Source organism: Anas platyrhynchos, chromosome 1, assembly GCF_047663525.1.
Source record: "Anas platyrhynchos isolate ZD024472 breed Pekin duck chromosome 1, IASCAAS_PekinDuck_T2T, whole genome shotgun sequence".
Classification (NCBI taxonomy): domain Eukaryota; kingdom Metazoa; phylum Chordata; class Aves; order Anseriformes; family Anatidae; genus Anas; species Anas platyrhynchos.
Window position 1 is genome coordinate 728,154 of NC_092587.1, and position 21,954 is coordinate 750,107.

Consider the following 21,954-nt stretch of genomic DNA (forward strand, 5'->3'; position numbering starts at 1 on the left):
TGCAGCACCCCCCGGGCTCTGCGCCCCCTGCACCCCACAGCGCCCGGACCCCAACCCCCGGGTCCCCTCCTGGCTCCCCTGGGACGCCCCCAGCCCCTGTAGGGCCATTGCCCCACAGGACCCCCCCCCGGCTCACCGTGGGGTGCATGGGGAGGGGATGTCTGCGGGCAGGGAGGGGGGGGCAGAGCCCAGCCCCACGGGGATGTGGGGTGGGGGCCGGGCGGGGGGGGCGCGTGGGGACGGGGACAGGAGCAGAGCGCCCACCCTGCCCTCCGTGCGGGCATGGGGACGGAGCTGCTGCTGGGGGGGGGTGACCGGGAACGGGGGGGCTCCGGAGGACACTGCGAGCCCGTCGGGGGAACGTGCGGCCGGGACGGGACGCCCCCTGCCCCCCCCCCGGGTCCTGGGACCCCCACCTAACCCTGGGACCCCCTGCCCCGGGCGCGGAGCCCCACGGGGGGGCGCCCCGGGGCGCGCTGCCCCCGCTCCTCCCGGTCCCGTCCTGGTTATTTATAGTCCCCCCCCCGCGGCAGCAGCTGCCGGGGTTACCGGGGGGGCTCCCCCCGGGCCCTGCGGGGCGGACGAGCCCCGGTCCCGGCAGGTGCACGCGTGGGGCCGGGCCCTGCGCAAGGCCCCCCCCCGGCTCCCCCCCAGCGCGGTGGCTCCACGCCGGGGCCCCCACGCAGCGGGACGGGGCCACGGGCGTGGGGGTGCGGGGAGCTGGGGGTCCCCGGGGGGCGCCGGTCCCCTCCCGGCCGGGGGTCCGCGGGGAGGGGTCCCTCCGGGTGCCGGGTCCCCGGTGAGGGGAGGGGGGGCGCGGGCCGAGGCGGGTCCCGGGGGAGGAGCGGCCGGGCGGCCCCGGCCATTTCGGGCCATGTTTCGGGGCCGCCCCCCCGCCCGTGTCCGGTTACAGCCCCCCGGGGCGCGGCGCGGGGCGCACGGAGCCGCCGTCCCCGGGGCGCAGCGGGCGCACGGAGGCGCCGTCCCCGGGGCTCTGCCCCTCGCCGTTCGCACCCCCCGAGCAGGTACCGGGCACTGCGGGGCGGGCGGGGGCGCCCGCGGCACCCGGGCCTGGGGGAGGCCCCGAGGGGGGTCGGGGTCCGCTCGGGGCTGGGGGAGCCCCGGGGCGCCGCCGAGCCGCTGCCCCCGGCCCGCACCGGGCCCCCTCCGGGGCCGTGCCCTCGCGCTGCTGCCGCTTGGGGACTGTCCGCCGGGCCCCCTTGTGTCCCCTGCGTCCCCTTGTGTCCCTCGGGGGTCCCAGGGGGCTCTGGGTACCCCTGTGCTGGCCAGCCCCTCTGTGCCCCGTCCCACTGCACCCTGTCCCGCTGCGCCCTGGTCCCACTGCGCCCTGGTCACTGCGCCCCGTCGGGTGACCCCATAGTCCCCAGGAGCCGAGCCCTGGGCAGGGCGCCCCGAGGGCTGGGCAGCTGGGGTGTCCCTGGGGTGTCCCCCAGGGTGTCCCCCGGGTGCCGCACCGCCCCGGTGACCGCCCCGGTGACCGCCCCGGTGACCTTGTGACGCTCGGTGGCTGCTGGGCGTGAGGAGAGGGCAGAGCGGCCAGGGCACGTGGGTCCCCCGGGGCCTGCGGTACGGGGTGTGCTGTGCCATGCCCTGCAGTGCCATGCAGTGCCATGCAGTGCCATGCAGTGCTGTGCAGTGCTGTGCCATCCCCTGCAGTGCCGTGCAGCGTGCCATGCCGTGCAGAGCCCTTGCAGTGCCGCACCGTGCCGTACTATGCCCTGCAGTGCCGTGCCGTGTGGTGTGATGAGTTCAGAGGGTGCCATGCAGCTCGGTGCAGTGCGATGCAGTTTAATGCAACCCAGTTTAATGCAGCACAGCAGGGAGCAGTGCAGCCTCACAGGCCCTGCTGTGCTGTGCAGCGTGGTGCTGCGCTGTGCGCTTGGTGCCGTGCAGCCGGTGCCGTGCCCTGCGGTGCCGTGCCCTGCGGTGCCGTGCCCTGCGGTGCCGTGCAGCGTCGCACCCCAGCGCGGTGCCGCGCGGTGCCGTGGCAGCTGCAGGACTCCTGGCTCTCGCCGTGCTGCTGTTTGCCGTCAGCCCAAGGACGCCCTTGCAGAAGGGCACCTCCTGCTCACGCGCCGGGGGGGGGGCAGCTCCGTGGCTCCCCCCATGCCACCGCACTGAGCCGGCTGTGCCGACACCAGCAGGAGCCTGCGCCCCACACAACAGCAGGGGCTCTGCCTGTGCACCCCGAGGGAGGGGACCCTGGGCACGGAGGGCCATGGGGGGGCCCAGCTTGTGCCATAGCCCCCTCCCCCAGAGCTCCGGGCTGTGGGGACACGCGGTGTGGCATCAGGGGGCCGATGCTGCTGTGTCCCCCGTTCCCCACGCAGCCGGGTGCGCCGCGGGGGTGTGTCTGTGCGTCTGCCCCCTCGGCGGCGTGTTTAGGGGCAGCGGGACGGTGCCTGACCCTTCCCTCACTGGGCACCCATCCAGCCCCATGTGATTGGGACGGGGCCCCCCCCGCGGGCACGCGCACGTGGCTGCGGGGCCTGGCCAGGGCCGACGTGACGCAGCTCTCCTGGCAGCACCGCTGGCACGCAGCGTGACCGTCCCGGTGCACGGTGGCCCCGGTGACACCGGGGGGGGCGCAGGGGGGGCTGCGATGCCAGCAGCGTCATGGGGTGTTCCGGGTGGCGCCCGGCGCCACGGCACCGCGGAACCTGGCGCCCGGTGCCAGGTGTGGCCATCCCCAGGCACCATCCCCGCGCTCAGCCACCCCCGCGCGCCCCCAGGTGCCAGCAGCCCCCCAAGATGGCAGAAGCCCACCAGGCCGTGGCCTTCCAGTTCACCGTCACCCCCGAGGGCTTAGATTTCCACCTCAGCCGCGAGGCCGTCAAGCAGCTCTACCTCGCCGGCATCTCCTCCTGGAAGAAGCGCTTCGTCCGCGCCAAGGTGGGCCCGGGGGGGGCTGCGGGGCCGGGTGGTCCCTGCCGCCCCACCACCAACGCCACCCTGACCCCCCTGTGCCCACAGAACAGCTTCCTGACCGGCGTCTACCCCGCGTCCCCCTCCAGCTGGATGGTGGTGGTGATGGCCACCGCCGGCTCCTTCTACTGCCAGGTGGACCCCTCCATGGGGCTGATCGCCCGCATCCGCTGCTTCCTGCCTGAGAGGTGAGCGGGGGGGGCTCCACCCGGCCCCCAGCCTCTGGGCACCCCGCACAGCCCCCCCACCCCATGGGCATGGTGTCCCCAACGAGGGACCATGCCCCACGTCCCTCAGCTGCCCTATGGGCACGTCCCCCCCTGCCTGCAGTGTTCCCCGGGGGTCCCACCCCACAGGTCCCCCAACACCGTGAGCATGGCCCCAGCACGGGGACACCCCCCGGGACATCCCACCCGCATGTCCCCCCAGCCCCGTGGTGCCCCCCACGCGGTCACGTCCCCACCTCAGCCCTCTCCGTGCTCCCCGCAGCCAACTCCTGAGCCCCGAGAGCCGGACGGTCGTGAGCGCCGTCCTCTTCTCCACCGGCGTCTGGCTGTCGGCCGTGCTGCTGTTCCGGCAGACGATGAGGCTGCTCCTGTCCTACCACGGCTGGATGTTCGAGCCCCACGGCAAGATGAGCCGCAGCACCAAGATCTGGGTGGTGCGTGCCACGTGCGCCTTCAAATTGCGCGTGTTCCACGGGGGCGCTGGTGTTGGGGACGGCACCGGGGACCCTGGGGGCTGCTGTGGGGAGGGGGACGCATGGGCACCCCTGGCACCCCTCTGCCCTTGACCCCCAGCCTCTGCGCTGGCCCCGCAGGCGCTGATGAAGGTGCTGTCTGGCCGCAAGCCCCTGCTCTACAGCTTCCAGACCTCGCTGCCCAAGCTGCCCGTGCCCCCCGTGGAGGCCACCATCCGCAGGGTAAGGGCTGAGCAGCGCGGGGACGCGGTGACCCGAGCCCCCCGGGGACGGCGGTGACCCGAGCCCCCTGCCCGCAGTACCTGGAGTCCGTGCGCCCGCTGATGGACGACGAGAAGTACGGCAGGATGGAGGCGCTGGCCAAGGAGTTCAAGGAGAAGACGGCGCCTCGGCTGCAGAAGTACCTGGTCCTCAAGTCCTGGTGGACCACCAACTACGTGAGCCCAGCCCCGGGAGCGGGACGCTGCCGTGACCCCACGGCCTGGGGGTGGTCACCCCTCTGTGGGGTCCTGGGGCACGCAGGTTGTTGTGGGGGGGGGGGGTTATGGGGTGGTCCTGGGCAGCCTCGTGCCACCCCTGTCCCTGCTCCTGTGTCCCATGAGAAGCTCCAGCCTTGGCCTTCCTCTGCAGCCCACCGAGCCCAGAGGAGATGGGGATGGGGATGGGGACAGGGACATGGGGATGGGGATGGGGACAGGGACATGGGGATGGGGATGGGGACAGGGACATGGGGACGCTGCCCCCCAGGGCAGCCTGGGGACCCCAACAAGGTCACTGTGGGCAGGACGGGGGGGTCCTGCACCGAGCCCCAGTGTGGGGAGGGCAGGGGCTGACCCCGCTCCCTGTCCCTGCTCCTGCGGCTGGCCCCTTCCAATGTCCCCTGCCCCTGTCCCACGTCCCCTTCCCACTGTCTGTGTCTGCTCTCCCTGCACCTGCACGTCCCTGTCCAGCCACCTTCGCCCTGCTTTGTCCCCTGTCCCTGTCCCATTCCCCCATCCCTACCCTTTGTCCTTGTCCATTGCCCCATCTGCCCTTCCTGTCCCCATCCCCATCCCCATCCCCGTCCCTGTCCCTGTCCCTGCCCGCGGTGACCCATCTCACGTCCCCATCCAGGTGAGTGACTGGTGGGAGCAGTACATCTACCTGCGTGGCCGCAGCCCGATCATGGTCAACAGCAACTACTACGCCATGGTGAGGGGGGTGGCGGTGCCACGGTGCCGTCCCCCGGCTGGGGACGTTCCCAGACCCGCACCGTGCCGGGCGGGGACCCCGTGCGCCCCCCCAGCCTGTCCCTTGTCCCCAGGACTTCCTCTACGTGACGCCCAGCCACGTGCAGGCTGCCCGGGCAGGCAACGTGGTGCACGCCATCCTGCTGTACCGCCGCAAGCTGGACCGCGGGGAGATCCCTCCCGTGAGCACCGGGGGGGGCACGGGGTCTGGAGGGGGGCGTGGGGCTGTGGGGCAGGCTGGGGGCACCGGGTGGGGGGTCTGGGGCACAGGAGGGAGGGGAATAATGGGGCAGGGCTGGGGGCAAGTGCTGTGGGGCTGGCAGGGGGTCAGGGGGCTGCAGTGAGGCTGGGGGCTGCAGAGGGCTGGGGTGGGAGCCCCTCTCGTTGCCCCCCCGCAGATGATGGCGCTGGGCATCGTGCCCATGTGCTCCTACCAGTCGGAGCGGATGTTCAACACCACCCGCATCCCCGGCAAGGAGACGGGTACGTGGCCGGCGGGGCCGTCCTGAGCCCTGCACACAGGGGGGTGCCCCGGGGGGGCTCAGCCCCCTGCCCCCCGGGGTCCTGTGGTGCCTGGGGGGGGCCGCAGCGGAGCAATGATGCCCCCCCGCAGACACGCTGCTGCACTTGCTGGACAGCAAGCACCTGGCCGTGTACCACAAGGGCCGCTTTTACAAGGTGTGGTTGTACTACGGGGGGCAGCTGCTGAAGCCCCGGGACCTGGAGCTGCAGTTCCAGCGCATCCTGGACGACCCCTCGCCCCCCCAGCCCGGCGAGGAGCGGCTGGCGGCCCTCACGGCCGGGGACAGGTGCCCGGGGAGGGGGTGCAGGGCCAAGGGGGACCTGGGTGTCCCGCGGGGTGGTGGCACCTGGGGGGTGCTGGGGCATGGGGGGCATCGCCAGGTGCCCGCCCTCACCGCTGGGGGTGCCCGCAGGGTGCCCTGGGCCGAGGCGCGGGCCAAATTCTTCAGCCAGGGCAAGAACAAGGTGTCGCTGGATGCCATCGAGCGGGCAGCCTTCTTCCTGACGCTGGACGAGGAGGCGCACGGCTACAGAGCGGACCAGGAGGACTGCATGGACACCTACGCCAAGTCCCTGCTGCACGGGCAGTGCTACGACCGGTGGGCAGCCCTGGGTTCCCCCCCACCACAAGCCCCCGCACCCCTGGGACACCCCCCGGCACCGCGCCGCTCACCCCGTGCCCCCCCCTGCAGGTGGTTTGACAAATCCTTCACCCTGGTGGTCTACAAGAACGGGAAGCTGGGCGCCAACGCCGAGCACTCGTGGGCTGACGCGCCCATCATCGGGCACCTCTGGGAGGTACCGGCTGGGGGGGGACCTGTGCCCCCGTGGGGCATCCCCCAAATGGGCACCTCTCCCTAAATAGGCACCCCCAAAATGGACACTGCCCAAACTGGCACCCCCAAATGGGCACTCCCCAAATGCGCATCCCCAAAATGGGCACCCCCCAAAATGGGCGCACACCCCCCCAAGCTGGGTATCCCACGTTGGGCATCCCCACTGGGCTCCCCCAGAAGTGGGCACCCCCCAGCTGGGCACCGTGGAGCTGGGCACCCCCCTCTGGGCACCTCCTTTGGTCCCCCCAAATCTGGGCATCCCCGGGCTGGGCACCACTACTGGGGACACGGGCTGGGCACCACCATCCTGGGGACACAGCAAGCTCCTGGGGGGGCGCAGGGGACAGCCTGGGGGGCAAATGGGGCTGCAGGAGGGCTGTGTGTGGGGCCACGCTGGGGACGGGTTGGGGGGTGAATGGGGCTGTGTGGGGGAGGCTGGGGGCACTGTGAGCCCGGTGCCCCCAGCTCAGTCCCTGCCTCCCCCCAGTTCATGCTGGCGACGGACAAATTCCAGCTGGGCTACACCGAGGGGGGGCACTGCGTGGGGGACCCCGACACGAGGCTGGCACCACCCCAGCGCCTGCAGTGGGACATCCCCCAGGAGGTGGGTGCAGCCCCGAGGCACCCCGGCCCTGTGCCCTGTGGTGTCCCTGCACTGGAGCCAGCCCCGCCCCACAGCCACCCAGTGCCACCCAGTGCCTCCCAGTAACACCCGGTGCCGCCCTGGCCCCATGGGATCGGGGCTGACCCATCCCGGGGCGGTCGGTGCCCCGTGCCCACCGCCACGGCCGCGTGTCCCCGCAGTGCCAGGCTGCCATCGAGAGCTCGTACCGCGTGGCCAAGGCGCTGGCCGACGACGTGGACTTCTGCTGCTTCCAGTTCTCGGATTTTGGGAAGGGGCTGATCAAGAAGTGCCGCACCAGCCCCGACGCCTTCATCCAGATCTCCCTGCAGCTCGCCCACTTCCGCGTGAGCTGCGCCGCGGGGACGCGCGGGGGGGTCCCGGTGGGCGTCCCCCCCCCCCGTGCCCGCTGCCAGCCGCCTCTCTCCGCAGGACAAGGGCCGCTTCTGCCTCACCTACGAGGCCTCCATGACGCGGCTCTTCCGAGAGGGCCGGACGGAGACCGTGCGCTCCTGCACCTCCGAGTCGACCGCCTTCGTGCGGAGCATGGGGGACGCCGGGCAGAGCGTGAGCACCGCGCCGCCACACGCCCCTCGCGCCGTGCCTTGACCCAAATCCCTGTCCCTTTGGGATGTCCTCTCCCCTTGGGGACATCCCCATCTCCAGCAGGGGCCCCTGCCCCTCGGGGAGGTCCCCGGAGGCAGCACCCATCTCCACAGCCCTGACCCCAATGGAGGTCCCTGTCCCTTGGGGATGTCCCCGTCCCTTGGGACCATTTCCCCAGAGCTGCAGAGCCGCTGCCAGCCCCAGGCAGGACAGAGGACGCCCCCCCACACAGCGCACCCCGGGGTTTTGGGGTGTGCCAGCCCCTGAGCTCGGCTCTCCCCACAGCGTGCCGAGCGCCAGCGGCTCTTCAAGCTGGCGGCGGAGAAGCACCAGCACATGTACCGCATGGCCATGACCGGCGCCGGCATCGACCGGCACCTCTTCTGCCTCTACGTGGTGTCCCGATACCTGGGGGTAGAGTCCCCCTTCCTGGCACAGGTGAGCGGGGCACGGCGCCGGGGTGCGCGCTTTGCTGTGGGGCGCAGCGGGGCACAGGTAGGTGCAGGGGGGCACAGTGGGGCGCAGTGGGGCGCAGCAGGGTGCAGCAGGGTGCAGTGGGACACAGTGGGGTGCAGTGGGGCACAGCAGGGTGCAGTGGGGTGCAGCAGGGTGCAGCAGTGACCCCGTCCCCACAGGTGCTGTCGGAGCCCTGGCGCCTCTCCACCAGCCAGACGCCGCAGCAGCAGCTGAAGATGTTCGACCTGGACAAGTACCCGGACCACGTCTCCACCGGCGGCGGCTTCGGCCCGGTTGGCATCGCTCGGCCACGGGGAGGGGGATGGGGACCCCCTGGGGGGGACCATCAGACCCCGGGCTCCCCCGGCCCCGCTCACATCCCCCCCTCTCATCCCCCCCAGGTCGCTGACGATGGCTACGGCGTCTCCTACATCATTGCTGGCGAGAACCTCATCACCTTCCACGTCTCCAGCAAGTACTCCAGCCCCGAGACGGTGAGGGCTGAGGCTGGGGGCTGGGGGTCCCTGGGGGGGGGGGGGGGGGGCTGGGCAGCCCCCAGCTGGGGCAGGGACAGTCCCGTCCCCCCCTAAACCCCACGCAGTGCTGAGCCTCACTGCATCCCAGTCCCTCTCTGTGGGACCCCGACCACACTCCAGGCTCACGGAGCTGCCTGTGTAGGACCTGCCGGGGGGGTCCAAAGGGACATGGGGGGTACCAAGGTTTGGGGGGGTCCCCAGAGTTTTGGGGGGTCACAGGAGACACAGGTTGGTCACAGGTGCTTGGGGGGGTCCCCAGAGCTGGGGTGCCACATGCAGGGCAGGGCACAGCAGGACGGGGGGGGAGGCAGGGTTGCCCCCCCTCTCTGGGTACAGCTCCCCCGGCTGATGGGGGTGCGGGCGCTGCCGCAGGACTCGAAGCGTTTCGGGAGGAACATCCGCCAGGCCATGCTGGACATCGCCGAGCTCTTCGACGTGCCGGCCAAGAAGGCGGCGAAGTGAGGGGGCGCGGGCGGCCCCGCGGGGTCCCGGGGGACACGGAGGAGCCGGGACCACGGGGGGCCACGGGAAGAGGGTGGGGGGGGGGGAGCAGGGCCTTGCTTCTCTGTAAATGCTGCCAATAAAGGGGCTGCTTCTGCCACCAACCACGGCCTCTCCGGGGCACGGCACGGCCAGGGTGGGGGTCCCCGAGCTGTGGGAAGGGGGCGGCTGTGGGGTCCCTGCGGGGTCCCTGCGTCCCGGGGGCCCTCCTGCCCGCAGGCAGCGGGTGCGTGCCACGGGGATAACGAGCACGGCACGGCGGTGCCGGGGGTGTGCAGCGGGGCACGGCGGCAGGGAGCGGCGCTGAGCCCCCAGCCGTGGTGGCACGGTGCCCACCCGCACCGCGGGGCCGCAGCCCTGGCACAGCGGACGGACGGACGGACGGACAGCAGGAAGCACGGACAGGGCCAGCACGGAGCCCCTCGTGCCTGCAATAAGGGGCCCTGCGCCGTGGTGGCAGGGGAGGTGATCCCACAGCGCTGTGCGGGCACCGTGCCCGGAGAGGGGGCTGGTGGGGGCTGGCCCAGGGGTAGGGTCAGGGTTAGGGGTGGATTGGGGTTAGGGTTGGGGTTGGGGTTGGAGTTAGGGTTGGGGTTGGGGTTAGGATTGGGTTGGGGGTAGGGGTGAGGGTTGAGGTTAGGGTTACAGTTGGGATTGGGGTTGGGGTTGGGGTTGGGTTGGGGTTCGGGTTGGGGTTGGGGTTGGGGGTAGGGATGGGGTTTAGGGTGAAGGTTGGGGTCAGGGATGGGGTTGGGGTCAGGTTTAGGGTTGGTGTTAGTGTTGGGATTGGGTTTAGGGTTACATTCAGGGTTGGGGTTGGGGTTGTGGTTGGGGTAGGGGTAGGGTGATGGTCAGGGTTAGGGTTAAGGTTGGGGTTAGTGTTGGGGTTAGGGTTAGCATTGGGGTTAGGTTTAGGGGCTGGGGTTAGGATTGGTGTTGGGGTTAGGGTCAGGGTTATTGTTAGGGTCAGGCTCTGCAGCCCCCAGCCCCTGGGTTCATCTCCGTGCTCCCTACAAGCCCCTCCCGCAGTGCCCCCCCTTCCCACCAGGCGCAGGCTGAGCACCCACAGCCCCATCCTGCACCGTGCTGCACCCCAAAACTGCATTGGGGTCTCATCCTGCACCCCGGGCTCTGCCACCCCTCCTGCTGTGCCACCACCCCCCTGTGGGGTTTGCTGCAGGAGCCAGCGCTGCCCCTCGGCACGGCTCAGCCCCACGCCTGGGGGGGTCCTGGATGGGGTTTGGGGCCCCCCAGGTGCCGCCGGGACCCCAAGAGCTGCAGCCTGCTGGCGGTGCCAGGCGGAGCCTGGAGGAAAAGGAGCTGCCGATGCGTGTCTGGAGCCGGGCTCCTCCGCCCCACCAGCTCCGTGTCCCTGATCTGATGCCCCCGATAAGCACAAACCCTGCTGGGTGCTGCGGGTGCAGCCACACCGTAACCCTCTGCTGCCCGGCACGGCCCCGCTGGGGGGGCTGCGTGTGCTGAGCCCCCACCCCTGGGTGGGTCCCTCCCCAGCACCTCCAGTTCTTCCCCAGGCCCATGCCCACCGGGGGCTGCAGGGACAGCGTCCCCTTGGCCCCCCAGCAGTGAGCGGAGCACCGGGGGCACCCCAGTGCCATGGGGCTGTGGGGCTGGGGGGGCAGCAAACGCTGCGCAAAGAGCACCGAGGGCAGGGGGGTGTCGGGGACCCCTCGGTGCCACCGCCCTGTGGGGCGCGGGGGGCTCTTGGCCAGCCTTGCCAAGGGGGGGGGCGGGTGCCAGGGGATGTCTGCTCTGTGCAGGGTGTGCAGCAGTCAACCACGACCCCCCCCCCGAAGTATCAGGGGCTTGGGACCCCAGCAAGGGGACAAGGGGGGGGGCACAAAACAGCGTGGGGCTGACCTCGCAGCTCTGCGCCCCTCTGTGGGGCTGCCCGGGGTACAAGAAGCGTGGCCAAAGCGGGGCTGGGGGCTTGGGGCCAGGGGGCTGGGGTCCCACAGGTGGTCAGGGGCCTGTCTGTCTGTCTGTCTGTCTGTCCGTCTGTCCAGGCACCCACCCGAGGCACTGGCGCATCCCCGGGGGGGCCACCCTGAGGCTTTGATCTCGCTGCCAGCCCTCGGCGCTGCCCCACAGCGGGGCTATAAAGGCAGCGGGGCGGCCACGTCCTGCACCAGCCCCGCTCCCCTGCACGCCTCCGACACAGGTGCTGGGTGGGCGCGGGGCGGTGGGTGCCCCCCGGGTGGGTGTCCCCTGGGTGGGTGCCCCCTGGGTGGGTGTCCCCTGGGTGGGTGTCCCCTCGTTGGGTGCCCCCTTTTTCGGTGCCCCCACCCCGCTCCATCGCCGCTCTCTTTGCAGGAAGGACGAGGATGGGACCAGCCACGTTCCTCTGCCTGCTGGGTCTCCTGTCTCTGCCCTCGCTGCCAGGTGAGCCCCCAGCCCCCAGCCCCCAGCCCCTGCCCTTTTTCTTCTCCTGACCCCCCCCAACCCCGTCCAGCTCCTGCCCTGCCTGCCCCAGCCCCAGGGACACGTGGGGCCCCCCCGGCTCTTTGCATCGCCCCAAGGATGGAGCACCCATGGGAAGGGGAAGGTGCTCGGGGCTGCCCCAAAAAGCAGAGCACCCCTGGGCTCCCTGCTCTGGGGGGGGGCAGGGCTGGACCCCCCCTCACCAAGCGTCCTGTGCCACGCAGGGGTGCAGGCCAACAAGTGCCCCAAGGGCTGGCTGGACTTCAGGGGGAGCTGCTACGGGTACTTCGGGCAGGAGCTCACCTGGAGGAAGGCAGAGGTAGGCGGGGGTCCCTGCAGGGGGGTCCCAGGCTCCTCACTGCCCTGGCAGCCCCCAGCCCCCCCCCCTCACCAACCTGTTGCCCCCTCCCCAGGCTTGGTGCAAGGTGATCCACGCCGGCTGCCACCTGGCCTCCCTGCACAGCCCCGAGGAGCACGCGGCCGTGGCCAGGTTCATCGCCAAGTTCCAGCGCAGAGAGGAGGAGGACAATGTCTGGATCGGCCTCCACCACTGGGTGAGCACCCTGGGGTGCCCGGGGACCCCCACGTCCCCCACCCTCTGTGGGTGCCCTGAATGTGTGCCCTGCTCCAAACCCTGCCTGGGCGCAGGGGAACCAGGCTGGTTGCCCCCAGTTTGCCCCCATCCCAGAGCAGGTCCCTGTCCCTGGCTGCCCCATGTCCCCTCCATGTCCCCCTACCCCACAGCCCCGTGCCCACGCAGCCCCCCAGCGTCCCGCAGCCCCCTCCCCTAACGCCAGCCTCCCTCCTCCCGCGGCCCAGAACCAAGCCCGGGTGTGGATAGACGGCTCCAAGAAGCGCTACTCCGCCTGGGACGACGACGAGCTCCCCAGGGGGAAATACTGCACGGTGCTGGAGGGCTCCTCGGGTGAGCGGGGACACTGCTGGTCCCATGGGGGGTGGACAGGGGGACGGCCCCTGCTCTCGGCACCGCCGGCCCCAGGCTGCTCCTGGACCCCCCCACCCTGAGCAAGGCTCTCCCGGCGCAGCCCCTCTGGCCCCCCCAGCGCTCGCTCTGCTCTCTCCTCTCGCAGGTTTCATGTCGTGGGAGGACAACGCCTGCAGCGAGAGGAACCCCTTCGTCTGCAAGTACTCCGCCTAGAAGCAGGACCACCAGCGAGCTGCCCCCCGGCCCTGCTGTCCCCCTGCACCCCGCGTCCCCCCACCCCGCTGCCTGCAGCCCCGGACCCTCGGCGCCCCCCCGCTCCCATTGCCCTCACTGTGCCCGTGGCGGGGGACCCCTCAATAAATGCGCACGAAGCACGTCCTGGTGCTGTCTCTTCCTCCAGCTGCACCCCTGCCCCGCTCCGTGCTGTCCCCCGGTCATGGCAGGGAGCAGGGCTGCCCCTGGGGGGGCTCTGTCTGCAGCCCCCCGCTGCGTGGTGTGATACCGGGGCCAGCGGTGAGGTGCGCCCATGGGCAGGGGGCTGCACGTTGGGAAGGGGCCGGAGGGATGAACACTGCTGAAGGGACCTGGAGCTCATTTGGGGGAAAGGGGACAGCCGTGGGGGGGGGGCACAATGGGCACAGCTGGGCACAGAGACCCCCGTGGTGCTTCTCCTGCACCCCTGAAGCCCCCAGCACGTGGCATCGGGACCAGCGGTGCCACTGCCTGGGGCCGTGCTGGGGTGGAGGAGAGGGGCCCCCAGCCCTCTGTGCCCCCCCGGCTGGGTATCGCCAAAGGGTGTGCAAGGGATGGAGGCGTGGGGGTGTGCATGGGGGAGTCTGATCCCATAGGAGGAGAGCGAGGAAGGATCAAATGAGAGGCACGGAGAGGAATCGGGGGGTTTGTACAGTTTGTGGTCAAAATAAGAAGTGGCACAGCCAGGGGTCCCTGCTGCAGCAGTGCCAAGTGCCTCTGGCACAACGTCCCCCTCCCCATCCCTGTCCCTGTCCCTGTCCCCATCCCCGTCCTGCTCCTGCTTGTGCCCACCAGGCTGCCCTCGGTGCAGAGCATGATGCTGATAAGGGATTTCTCAGACCACTCCTGTTCCCCACCTGCAGGGCAGGGGGGCTCGGGGGCAGCCCCAGGTGGGACTGGGGGCACTGTGCCCACCGTGCTGCTGGTGGAGGGTCCGGGCTGCCTGGGGACCACAGTGGCTGCCTGGGAGCAGCTCATGGCCAGGTTACTGATAAAGTTCAGGGGTGACCCAAAACTGGGGTGTCCGGGTGGCAATTTCGGCTCTCTGACCGCACAGCAAGCAGCGGGGGGGGGGCAGGGGCAGCGCCGGGGTTGGGAAGCGGGGATGCACCGCGGGTGCTCCAGGTCACTGCTGCCACCATGTCCCATCACGTCCTGCCGTGCCCTGCCACATCGCCGAGCCCCACAGCCCCAGCTGCCCCCGGCTGTGCCCCTGTCCCTGTCCCTGTCCCCATCCCCACGGGGCTCGGGGATGTGAGGCCAGGCCAGCAGAGCCCCCGGGGCAGGGGGGCGAGCAGCTCCCAGGCGCCCACGGCTCCCCAAACACAGCTCAGCCTCACCCAGCAGTCTGCAGGCTGCTCTGGGGTCATTCCTTCATTCTGTAGGATTTCGAGGGATACAGAAAGAAAAGAGCTTTAATCAGAGCATGCGAAACCCTTCCCTGCGGTCTGCACACCGCAAGGCACAAAATGCGTTTGGGAGATGTCACCAAAGCTCTCCGAAGCCAACGTCACCGACTGGGGCCGTTCCTGCTGCTGGAGCTGCCGCCTGTGGGCAGCGAGGGCCCCGGCCAGCCTGGCGGTGCCAGGTTCAGTTCCACACCCAGTGCCCCTGGCAGCATTTTTGGGGCTGCCCACGCCGCATCCGCAGCGAGCGGTGCCAGGCGGGGGCCATGGGTGGCACCAGGCAGAGCGGGACGCGGTGACCTCCCCAGCAAAGGGATCAGGACCAGGACCTCGTGCTGCCATGGGGTCTCCAGCCCAGTCCCTTGTCACTTGTCCTGAGTGCCAGCACTTGGTGTCCTGCTCCCCCTGGAGAACGCCTAGCCCAGATCCATGGGTGGTGGAGGGGGTGCGGCGTTCCCGTCCTGCACCAAGGGCTCCGAACTGGGTCCAGTGCTGGGATCCCAGTACAAGAGGGGCCTGGGTAGGATGGGGGGAGCCCAGTGCAGAGCCCCCAGGGTGGCCCCATGGAGCCACTGGCCCCAGGTCACCCGGCGGGTCCACACAGGGAGGGCAATCGGATTTTATGGAGCACATTTGGCTTAACGAGCTTCTCCGAGAGAGGAGGCGACCTGCACAGCCAGCGATGCCTCCTGGGCTCTGTGTTCCCTAATTGCCATCAGCACGCAGCCAAAATCACTCTGCAAACAGCCGTGCGCACAGCCAGGGCCGCTGACATTCCGTTTGCAATTGTTCCATCGCGCTCCCTGTGAGCGTCCCGAGTCCCAGACTGCCAAACCCATCCCTGCCTGCAGCTGGGGGTTCATAATTGCAGGCCCAGGATGTTTCCAGGTCAGAACCACTGCAAGCTTCTGCGCGGTCACTGCCGTTACCTCGGAGCTGCCCTGGGTGCGAGGGAAGGCAGCGTGCCGGTACCGCCGCTCCTCCTCCCTCCCTGGCTGTGCCCTGGGCATCCTGACGGGGCTGTATCCTCCAAATGTGCTTCGGGAGGCTGCAGGGAGTAACTTGGGGTGCTGGGGATGCTGAATGAGGTCAGCACCGAGGTGCTTGGGGAGCTGGCCCTGCCAAGCACCCACGTCTGGCATCGGGTGGCAGCTGGTGTGAGCAACACCAGCCGTGGGATTCGGTACCCACTTGAGAAATGGTGTCCATGATCTGGGCAGTGTGACTGCTGCCTGCCCCAGCGCTGTTTTACCTCGTGCCAAATCACCAACCAAGCCCCCCGGTGCGGTGGAGGGGGCAGCGCGAGCAGTGCCCCCCGTTCCTCGCCCCGGGGCTGTGCTGAGCTGGGTGCCCCGCGCTGTGCCAAACACAAACCCCGAGCTCTCACTGCGGAGCTCTGTGAAATAACACAGCTTGGGTTGCAGCCACAGCTCAGCAGAGCCCTCCTTCTGCCCAGGGCCCCCAGACCCCTCCCAGACCCGCCGTGCCCTGCAGTGCCGGCTGGCAGCAGGACCAAGGGGCCGGGGACAGAGGGCAGAGCTGGGGGGGACCTGCGAGAAAGCACCCCCGCATGGTGTACCAGGGTGCCAGCAGCCAGCCTGGCACAGCCACAACCCGTGTCTGCAGCCCCCAGACCCCCCTCGCACCACCCCACACCGTGCCCGGTGCCGGTGGGGGCACGCTGTGGGGTGACACCAGCACCGTGCTGGGCTCTGTGCCCACCGAGCCACCTGGGCGCACGGCAGCCGTTGGCACCGGGACCCCCCCATTTCCCCATTTCCCCATTTTCCCTCCTGAGCCCCCCCGCAGACCCCGGGCACGGGGTTCTCCTGGCACGCCGGCAGTCCTGGCGCAGGGCCTGGCGCCTGCCATGGCACGGGCAGAGGTGTTTGATCGTGGGGCGTGAAGGCGGGCAGCACGGGGGCGGGCAGCAGCAGCGGGCGCTGCACCCACTGCCACCGAGACGGAGACACCCCCGGCCCCTCCGAGCAGCTCCGGGGCGAGCGGGACCGAAGCCACGCAGCCACACTGCGTGCCTCATCTCTGCCTTGGCACCAGCACGGCCACCCCGTGCCCAGCAAGGACGACAGCAGAGGGGGGCCCGGCCCCCCCCTGCCCGCCCCATCAAAGGCCGGCGGTGCTGGACACACGCCGCTGCCTCCCCAAGTGCGTCGGTGAGGCCGCCGCGCGTGATCCCTGTTTGCTTTGGGGCAGGGATGACATTTTCGGGCCGCCTGTGTTGTGCCTCCCCACGGCCCCCTCCCTGCCCTCGCGGGGATAAAACCCCCGGGGCTGCCCGGAGCGTGGACACGAGGACACGAGCGCTGCTGCTGCTGGACACAGGTGAGCCCCCACAGCCCCCGCCTGCTGCACCCGCCTGCGCTCCCGCTCCTCTGCTCAGCCACAGGCCCCCAGCCCGGCCCCACAGCAGTCTGGGGTCCCCTGCAGACTGCAGCCCCCATCCCTGCACCCCAAACCTGCATCCTGCATCCCTGCAACCCTGTACCCAGCAACCCTGCAGCCTGCAACCCTGCACCCCACAAACCTGCACCCCACAACGCTGCACATCACAGCCCTGCACATCACAGCCCTGTACCCTACAAACCTCCACCCTGCAAGCCTGCACTCTTCATCCCTGCACCCCACAGCTCTGTGCACCAAAAACCTGCACCCCGCATCCCTGCACCCCGCATCCCAGCACCCCACGTCCCTGCACCCCACGTCCCTGCACCCCGCATCCCTGCACCCCACATCCCTGCACCCTGCATCCCAGCACCCCGCATCCCTGCGCTCTATATCCCTGCCCCCTGCATCCCTGTAACCCCACACCCTGTAAGTTGCATCCTTGCACCTCTGTGCCCCAGCACTGCTACCCCACACCTCCTGTAAGCTTCATTCCCGTGCCTGGTGTCCTCGTTCCCTGCCCCCCTGCACTCCCAGACCCGCAACAAAGTGCCCCGATCCTCACACCCTGCGCTCCACACCCTGCGCTCCAGCATCCTTGCACCTTGCACCCCTGTAGCCCTGCACCCCACACCCTGCAGCTCGCACCCTGCACCCCACATTTTGCATCCTGCACCCCCCACCTCACATCCCTGAATTCCTGCGCCCTGCACCCACCCACACCACGCATCCCTGCACCCCGTGTCCCTGCACCCTGCTCCCCACCCTGCACCCACGCCCCCTGTTCCCCCCACTCAACGGTGCCCACACCCATGGTGCTGGGGTCCCCACGCACCCCTGCCTGAGCCACCCTGCTCCAGCCTGGGCACAAGGAAGCCCCCCCACATACCCCCAGCCCCTGTGCCAGTAGGGGTGGGGGGCTCAGCCAAGGCAGCCCCCAGGAGCCAGGTGCTGAGCGGGCCCCATCCCCACAGTGGTGTCCTGCCAGGGGAGCGAGATGGCACCGACGTGGACGCCGGGGCTCTGGCTGCTGGGCTGCCTGCTGCTGGTCCCCACGCTGTGGGGTGAGTGCCCCGCGCCCCCCTGTGCCCCCCCATGCCCCTGCTGCCCCCCGCTGCCCCCCCCTCACCCGGTGCCTCTGCAGGGCAGGATCTGTCCGAGCTGTCTGACTGCAGCCCGGGCTGGGTGCCCGTCAGTGGGGGCTGCCTCGGCTTCTTCCCCTGGGAGCTGAGCTGGAGCAGGGCTGAGGTGAGTGGCTGTAGGGCACAACGCGGGCACTGGGGGGGCTCTGCAGCCCTGGGGGGTCGTGTCACAGCACCCCGGGGCCACCCCAAGATGGGGACCCTCTCCAAGGGCTCCCTTCCCTCACCGGACCGGGTGACACCGCGGTGGCACCGCTGCCGTGCGCCAAGGCTGCGGTGCCAGGCGCCAGCGTCCCCGCGTCCCCACAGCCCCGGCGCTGCTCCCATCGCCCTCCTCCTGGGGAGGTGGGGGCCGGGCTGACGCTGCCCTCCCTGCTGCAGGCCTTCTGCCGGCGCTTCGGCTCCAGCACCCACCTGGCCTCGGTGCACAGCGAGGAGGAGCTGCAGGCCGTGGCGGATCTGCTCTTCTCCCGCTCCGGCGACGCCAGCGAGGAGGAGCTGGACGAGGAGGTCTGGATCGGCCTCCACCGGCCTCTGCGGGTGAGCACAGCCCCGGGGAACAGCCCTGAACCCCCCTCGTTGCCCCGAGGCAGCCCCGGGATGCTCCGAGGCTGGGGATGCAGGGGGTCCCCGGGGGTCCCAGCACCGCCCTGTCCCCCCGCAGAGCCGCAGCTGGCAGTGGTCGGACGGCACGGCGGTGGCCTACAACTCCTGGCACCGGGCATCCTTCACCAGGCGGAGAGCCTGCGCCGCGCTGCAGGACGCCACGGGTGAGCCCGGCACCGGGGCACCGACACCGGCAGCACCGGCACCGGTGGCACCGGCTGAGCCCCGCGGCCTCGTGGCCATGGCCGGGGCAGCCCTTGGGTGGCTCGTGCGTGCACACCCAGACACAGGCACACACACGCGCGCACACTCGTGCTGTGCACACACACGGCCACATCTCGCTCCTGCTGCCCTGGGCTGGGCTGGCAGCTGCAGGACCTGGCCCTGCGCGTGCCGGGGCGCGGTGCCGGCTGCCGGGGGGGTGGGCTGTGTGGGGGGCTCACGGCGCCTTTCCCTTCCAGATTTCACCACGTGGGAAGCAGAAGCCTGCAGCGACAGAAAACCTTTCATCTGCAAGTCCCTCTCCTAGAGCAATGCAGCGCCCGCAGCACCCACAGTGCCTGTGGTGCCTGCCCCAGCACCCCCTGCCCCAGCACCCCCTGCCCCAACACCCCCTGCCCACCTGGGCACAGCCTCAGGCCCCCAATAAAGGCCCTGAGCTCAGCCTGGTCTGCACCTGCGTGCACCTGCACATGGGGATGGGATGGGGATATGGGATGGGGATGGGATGGGATGGGATGGGGATGGGGATGGGGATGGGGATGGGATGGGGATGGGTACAGGGAGTCTCTGGGCAGCCCTGCAGCGCACTGCCCACCCCCATGGACCCCATGAGACCCCCATGGCCTCAGAGACCCACAAGACCCCAGTGGGGCTCCTGCAGTCCCAGAGGGACCCCATGGCCACAAGGGACCCCTGTGACCTCTCCCTGACCCTGCAGCCCCCATGCCCATGACCCCGGGTGCAGCCTGACCCCACAGTGGGGCAGACCCCGCCTGCAGCCCTGCAGTGGGGCAGCCCCCCCCTCCTGCAGCCCCCCAGGACACGAGGGAGCCGGGTGTCCGTGCCCGCAGGTCCCAGCCCCATGCAGGGCTGCAGGCGCCGTTTGTTGTGCCGGGTGCCGTAGTAACGGGCAGGGGACGGGCCCAGGCTCCCAAACCCGGGCAGAGACGGTAAGGGGCGACCCCTGCTCGGGCTGGGGGGGCTCTGACCCCAAATGCTGGGGCTGCATCCGTGGGGTGCAGGGGATTCATCCTGGGGGTGCTGAGGGTGCATACGGAGGGTGCTGGGGCTGCATTTGGGGGTGCTTGGGGAACATGCAGAGGGTGCTGGGGCTGAATTCGTGGGGTGCTGGGGGGTTCATCCTGGGGGTGCTGGGGGCTAAATCCAGGAGGTGCTGGGTCCCGCTCCTCCTGGTTCAGTCCTGGGCTGCTGGGGTTCCCCCGGCACTTGGGGGCAATCCTGGGAGCAATCCCGGGGTCTTTTGACCCAGGAGCCGGGGCACGGCTTCTGCTCAGCCCCACGGGTACCGGGGTCAGGGGGGGGGGGGGAAAGAACCCAGAGCCCCCCACCCATGGGGGCCATTGTGACAGCCCGGCTGCCCGGCTGTGCCCCAGAACCTGCGGGGCTGAGCCTGGCCCCACTGCAGGGGAACGGGGACGGGGACAGGGACGGGGACGGGCACGGGGACACTGCACGGCACCCAGACGGGGGGCACCGCTCCCAGGGACTGGGACTCGGCCGGGGGCTGCGTGGTGGGGAGGGGAGGGGGGGACACGTCCCTCGGTGAGACCCCCGAGGTGGGCACCCGCTGACGGGGCCAGGACCTCCTCGCAGGGCCGGGCAGAGCCGCGTGCCCACCATGTCCACCAGCGCCTGGGTGGGCACCTGGAGACCCCACCGCCCCCGCGGCCCCATCGCCGCCCTCTACAGCAGCCCCGGGCCCAAGTACGGGCTCCCCACCAATGTCGGTGAGTAGGGGGGGGGCGGGAGGGTGCCATGGGGTGGTGAGGGGATGGACGGGGGTCCTGTACCCACCGTGCCCCCCGTGCCCCGCAGGGTACCGGCTGCACGACCCGTCCCGGCACCGCGCCCCCGCCTACAGCTTTGGTGCCCGCCTGGCGCAGCACCCGGACGACCGCTCCCCGGGGCCCGCGTACATGCTGCCCCCCAGGACCACCGCCAAGGGCAAGGACGGGACCCCCGCGTACTCCATCTACGGCCGCCCCCGGGACCTGGAGCCTTTCCGGACACCCGGGCCAGGTGGGGAGCCCTGACGGTGCTGGGGGTGGGAGGGGTGGGGTGGGAGGCAGGCGGGAGACCCCTCCCCACATGGCCGTGGTGTCGCCCCACTGCAGGCTGCTACTCGCCGGAGAAGGCCGGGAGGTGGGCATTCCCCTCCCCGCCCGTCTACTCCCTGCGCTCCCGCACCAAGGAGTTCGCCAGCGACCAGACGCCGGGTACAGGAAATGGGGTGGGCTGAGAGCCCCCCCCCACCCCCGGGCTGGGCTGAGCCCCATCCCCAGGGGGAGAGCCCCCCAACCCCGGGCTGAGACCCTGATACCTGAATTGAGCCCCCCCCCATCCCTGAGCTGAGCCCCCATCCCCAGGCTGAGCATCCCCAACCCTGAGCTGAGACCCCCATTCCTGAAATAAGCCCCCGTCCCCATCCTGAGCCCCCTCCATCCCCATCCTGAGCCCCCCCCATGTCCAGACTGAGCCCCCCCCATCCCTACGCTGAGACCCCCATCCCCGAACTGAGCCCTCCATCCTTGGCCTGAGCCCTCCCATGCCCAGGCTGAGCCCTCCCATCCCTGAGCTGAGCCCCCCATTCCTTAAACAAGCCCCCACCCCATCCTGAGCCCCCCCCATGCCCAGACTGAGCCCCCCCAACCATGAACCAATCCCCCCTCCCTCACCTGAGCCCCCATCCCTGAACTGAGCCCCCATCCCCGGGCTGAGCCCCTCTGCCCCCCTCTCCCCCCGGGTCAAAGCCCACCGCCTGCTGTCCCCTGACCCCCCCGGACCCCCTGACCCCCTCGCCCCCCCCCAGGCCCCGCCGCGTACCGCCTGCCCCCCATGCTGGGGCCCCGCATCGTCAGCAAGAGCTCGGCCCCCAACTACTCCATGCCGGGGCGCAGCACCGTGGGCGCCTTCTACCAGGACCTGTGCAAGGTGAGGGGGGGGTCAGGGGGCACCGGGGGGGCACTGGGGGGGGGTGGACAGCCGAGCATCGCCACCCCCCCTCCCCACAGACACCGGGACCCTGCAACTACCGCGTGGTGGATGCCAACGTCTACAAGAGCCGCGCGCCGCAGTACAGCATGCTGGCACGCAACGAGCTGCCCGGGGACACCACCCTCAAACCAGGACCTGGCGCCTACAGCCCCAGCACGGTGAGGACACGGCGGGGGCGGCAGGGGGGGCACGGGGGGCAGCCCCCAGCCCTCGCCCTCACCCTCACCCTCACCGCCTCGCCCCCAGGGCAAGCCGCAGGGGCTGACGTTCGGGATCCGGCACTCCGACTACCTGGCCCCGCTCATCGTGGACGTGCCCGACTAGGGGGGGCGCGGGGGGGGTCGGCCTCTGATGGGAAAAGATCGGTGCCAAAAGACTCAGCCGCTCGCCTCGTGTTTCAGTGTGTCAACGGGATGGGGGCTGTGCCCACCCCGTCTGGGTTGGGGCTCTGGGAGGGCTGGGGAGCAAGGGGGGGGCAGGGAGCAAGGGGGGTCTGGGGAGCAAGGCAGAGGTGGGGAGCAAGGGGGGGGATCCCCAGCCCCACATCCATGTGGATCCCACATGTGGAT

At 70.6% G+C, this 21,954-nt stretch overlaps 4 protein-coding genes across 5 annotated transcripts; all 4 read left to right on the top strand.

The window, feature by feature from the left end:
* The first annotated feature begins 866 nt into the window (after nt 1-866).
* Nucleotides 867-8,996, top strand: CPT1B (carnitine palmitoyltransferase 1B). Its single transcript, XM_038169059.2, has 19 exons — nt 867-1,025; nt 2,754-2,913; nt 2,995-3,134; nt 3,436-3,607; nt 3,767-3,868; nt 3,946-4,083; nt 4,760-4,837; nt 4,950-5,057; nt 5,274-5,358; nt 5,489-5,684; nt 5,811-5,996; nt 6,090-6,195; nt 6,721-6,837; nt 7,038-7,202; nt 7,288-7,422; nt 7,747-7,899; nt 8,097-8,210; nt 8,319-8,411; nt 8,826-8,996. The coding sequence occupies exons 2-19, from the start codon at nt 2,773-2,775 to the stop codon at nt 8,913-8,915; spliced, it is 2,319 nt and encodes a 772-aa protein (XP_038024987.1). The 5' UTR covers nt 867-1,025; nt 2,754-2,772; the 3' UTR covers nt 8,916-8,996.
* Nucleotides 8,997-10,816: 1,820 nt separating this feature from the next.
* LOC119713283 (rheacalcin-1-like) lies at nt 10,817-12,695 on the top strand. The gene is made up of 6 exons (XM_038165809.2): nt 10,817-11,133; nt 11,286-11,354; nt 11,618-11,712; nt 11,807-11,947; nt 12,213-12,318; nt 12,485-12,695. The coding sequence occupies exons 2-6, from the start codon at nt 11,297-11,299 to the stop codon at nt 12,550-12,552; spliced, it is 468 nt and encodes a 155-aa protein (XP_038021737.2). The 5' UTR covers nt 10,817-11,133; nt 11,286-11,296; the 3' UTR covers nt 12,553-12,695.
* A 2,165-nt stretch (nt 12,696-14,860) lies between these two features.
* LOC119713911 (struthiocalcin-2-like) lies at nt 14,861-18,811 on the top strand. Of its 2 annotated transcripts, XM_072033038.1 has the most exons (7): nt 14,861-14,885; nt 16,212-16,340; nt 17,375-17,464; nt 17,545-17,648; nt 17,924-18,082; nt 18,207-18,312; nt 18,610-18,811. In XM_072033038.1, exons 1-7 carry the CDS (start codon nt 14,876-14,878, stop codon nt 18,675-18,677), a joined length of 666 nt encoding a protein of 221 aa, XP_071889139.1. In that variant the 5' UTR covers nt 14,861-14,875; the 3' UTR covers nt 18,678-18,811. The 2 variants fall into 2 exon arrangements, with proteins under 2 accessions (XP_071889139.1, XP_038024161.2); XM_038168233.2 differs by lacking the exon at nt 14,861-14,885 and having other exon boundaries at nt 16,267-16,340; nt 17,389-17,464.
* Nucleotides 18,812-19,168: 357 nt separating this feature from the next.
* On the top strand, nt 19,169-21,761 carry CIMAP1B (ciliary microtubule associated protein 1B). Its single transcript, XM_038173405.2, has 7 exons — nt 19,169-19,320; nt 19,985-20,118; nt 20,207-20,410; nt 20,506-20,607; nt 21,201-21,322; nt 21,403-21,543; nt 21,632-21,761. Exons 2-7 carry the CDS (start codon nt 20,010-20,012, stop codon nt 21,707-21,709), a joined length of 756 nt encoding a protein of 251 aa, XP_038029333.1. The 5' UTR covers nt 19,169-19,320; nt 19,985-20,009; the 3' UTR covers nt 21,710-21,761.
* The last annotated feature ends 193 nt before the right edge of the window (nt 21,762-21,954 follow it).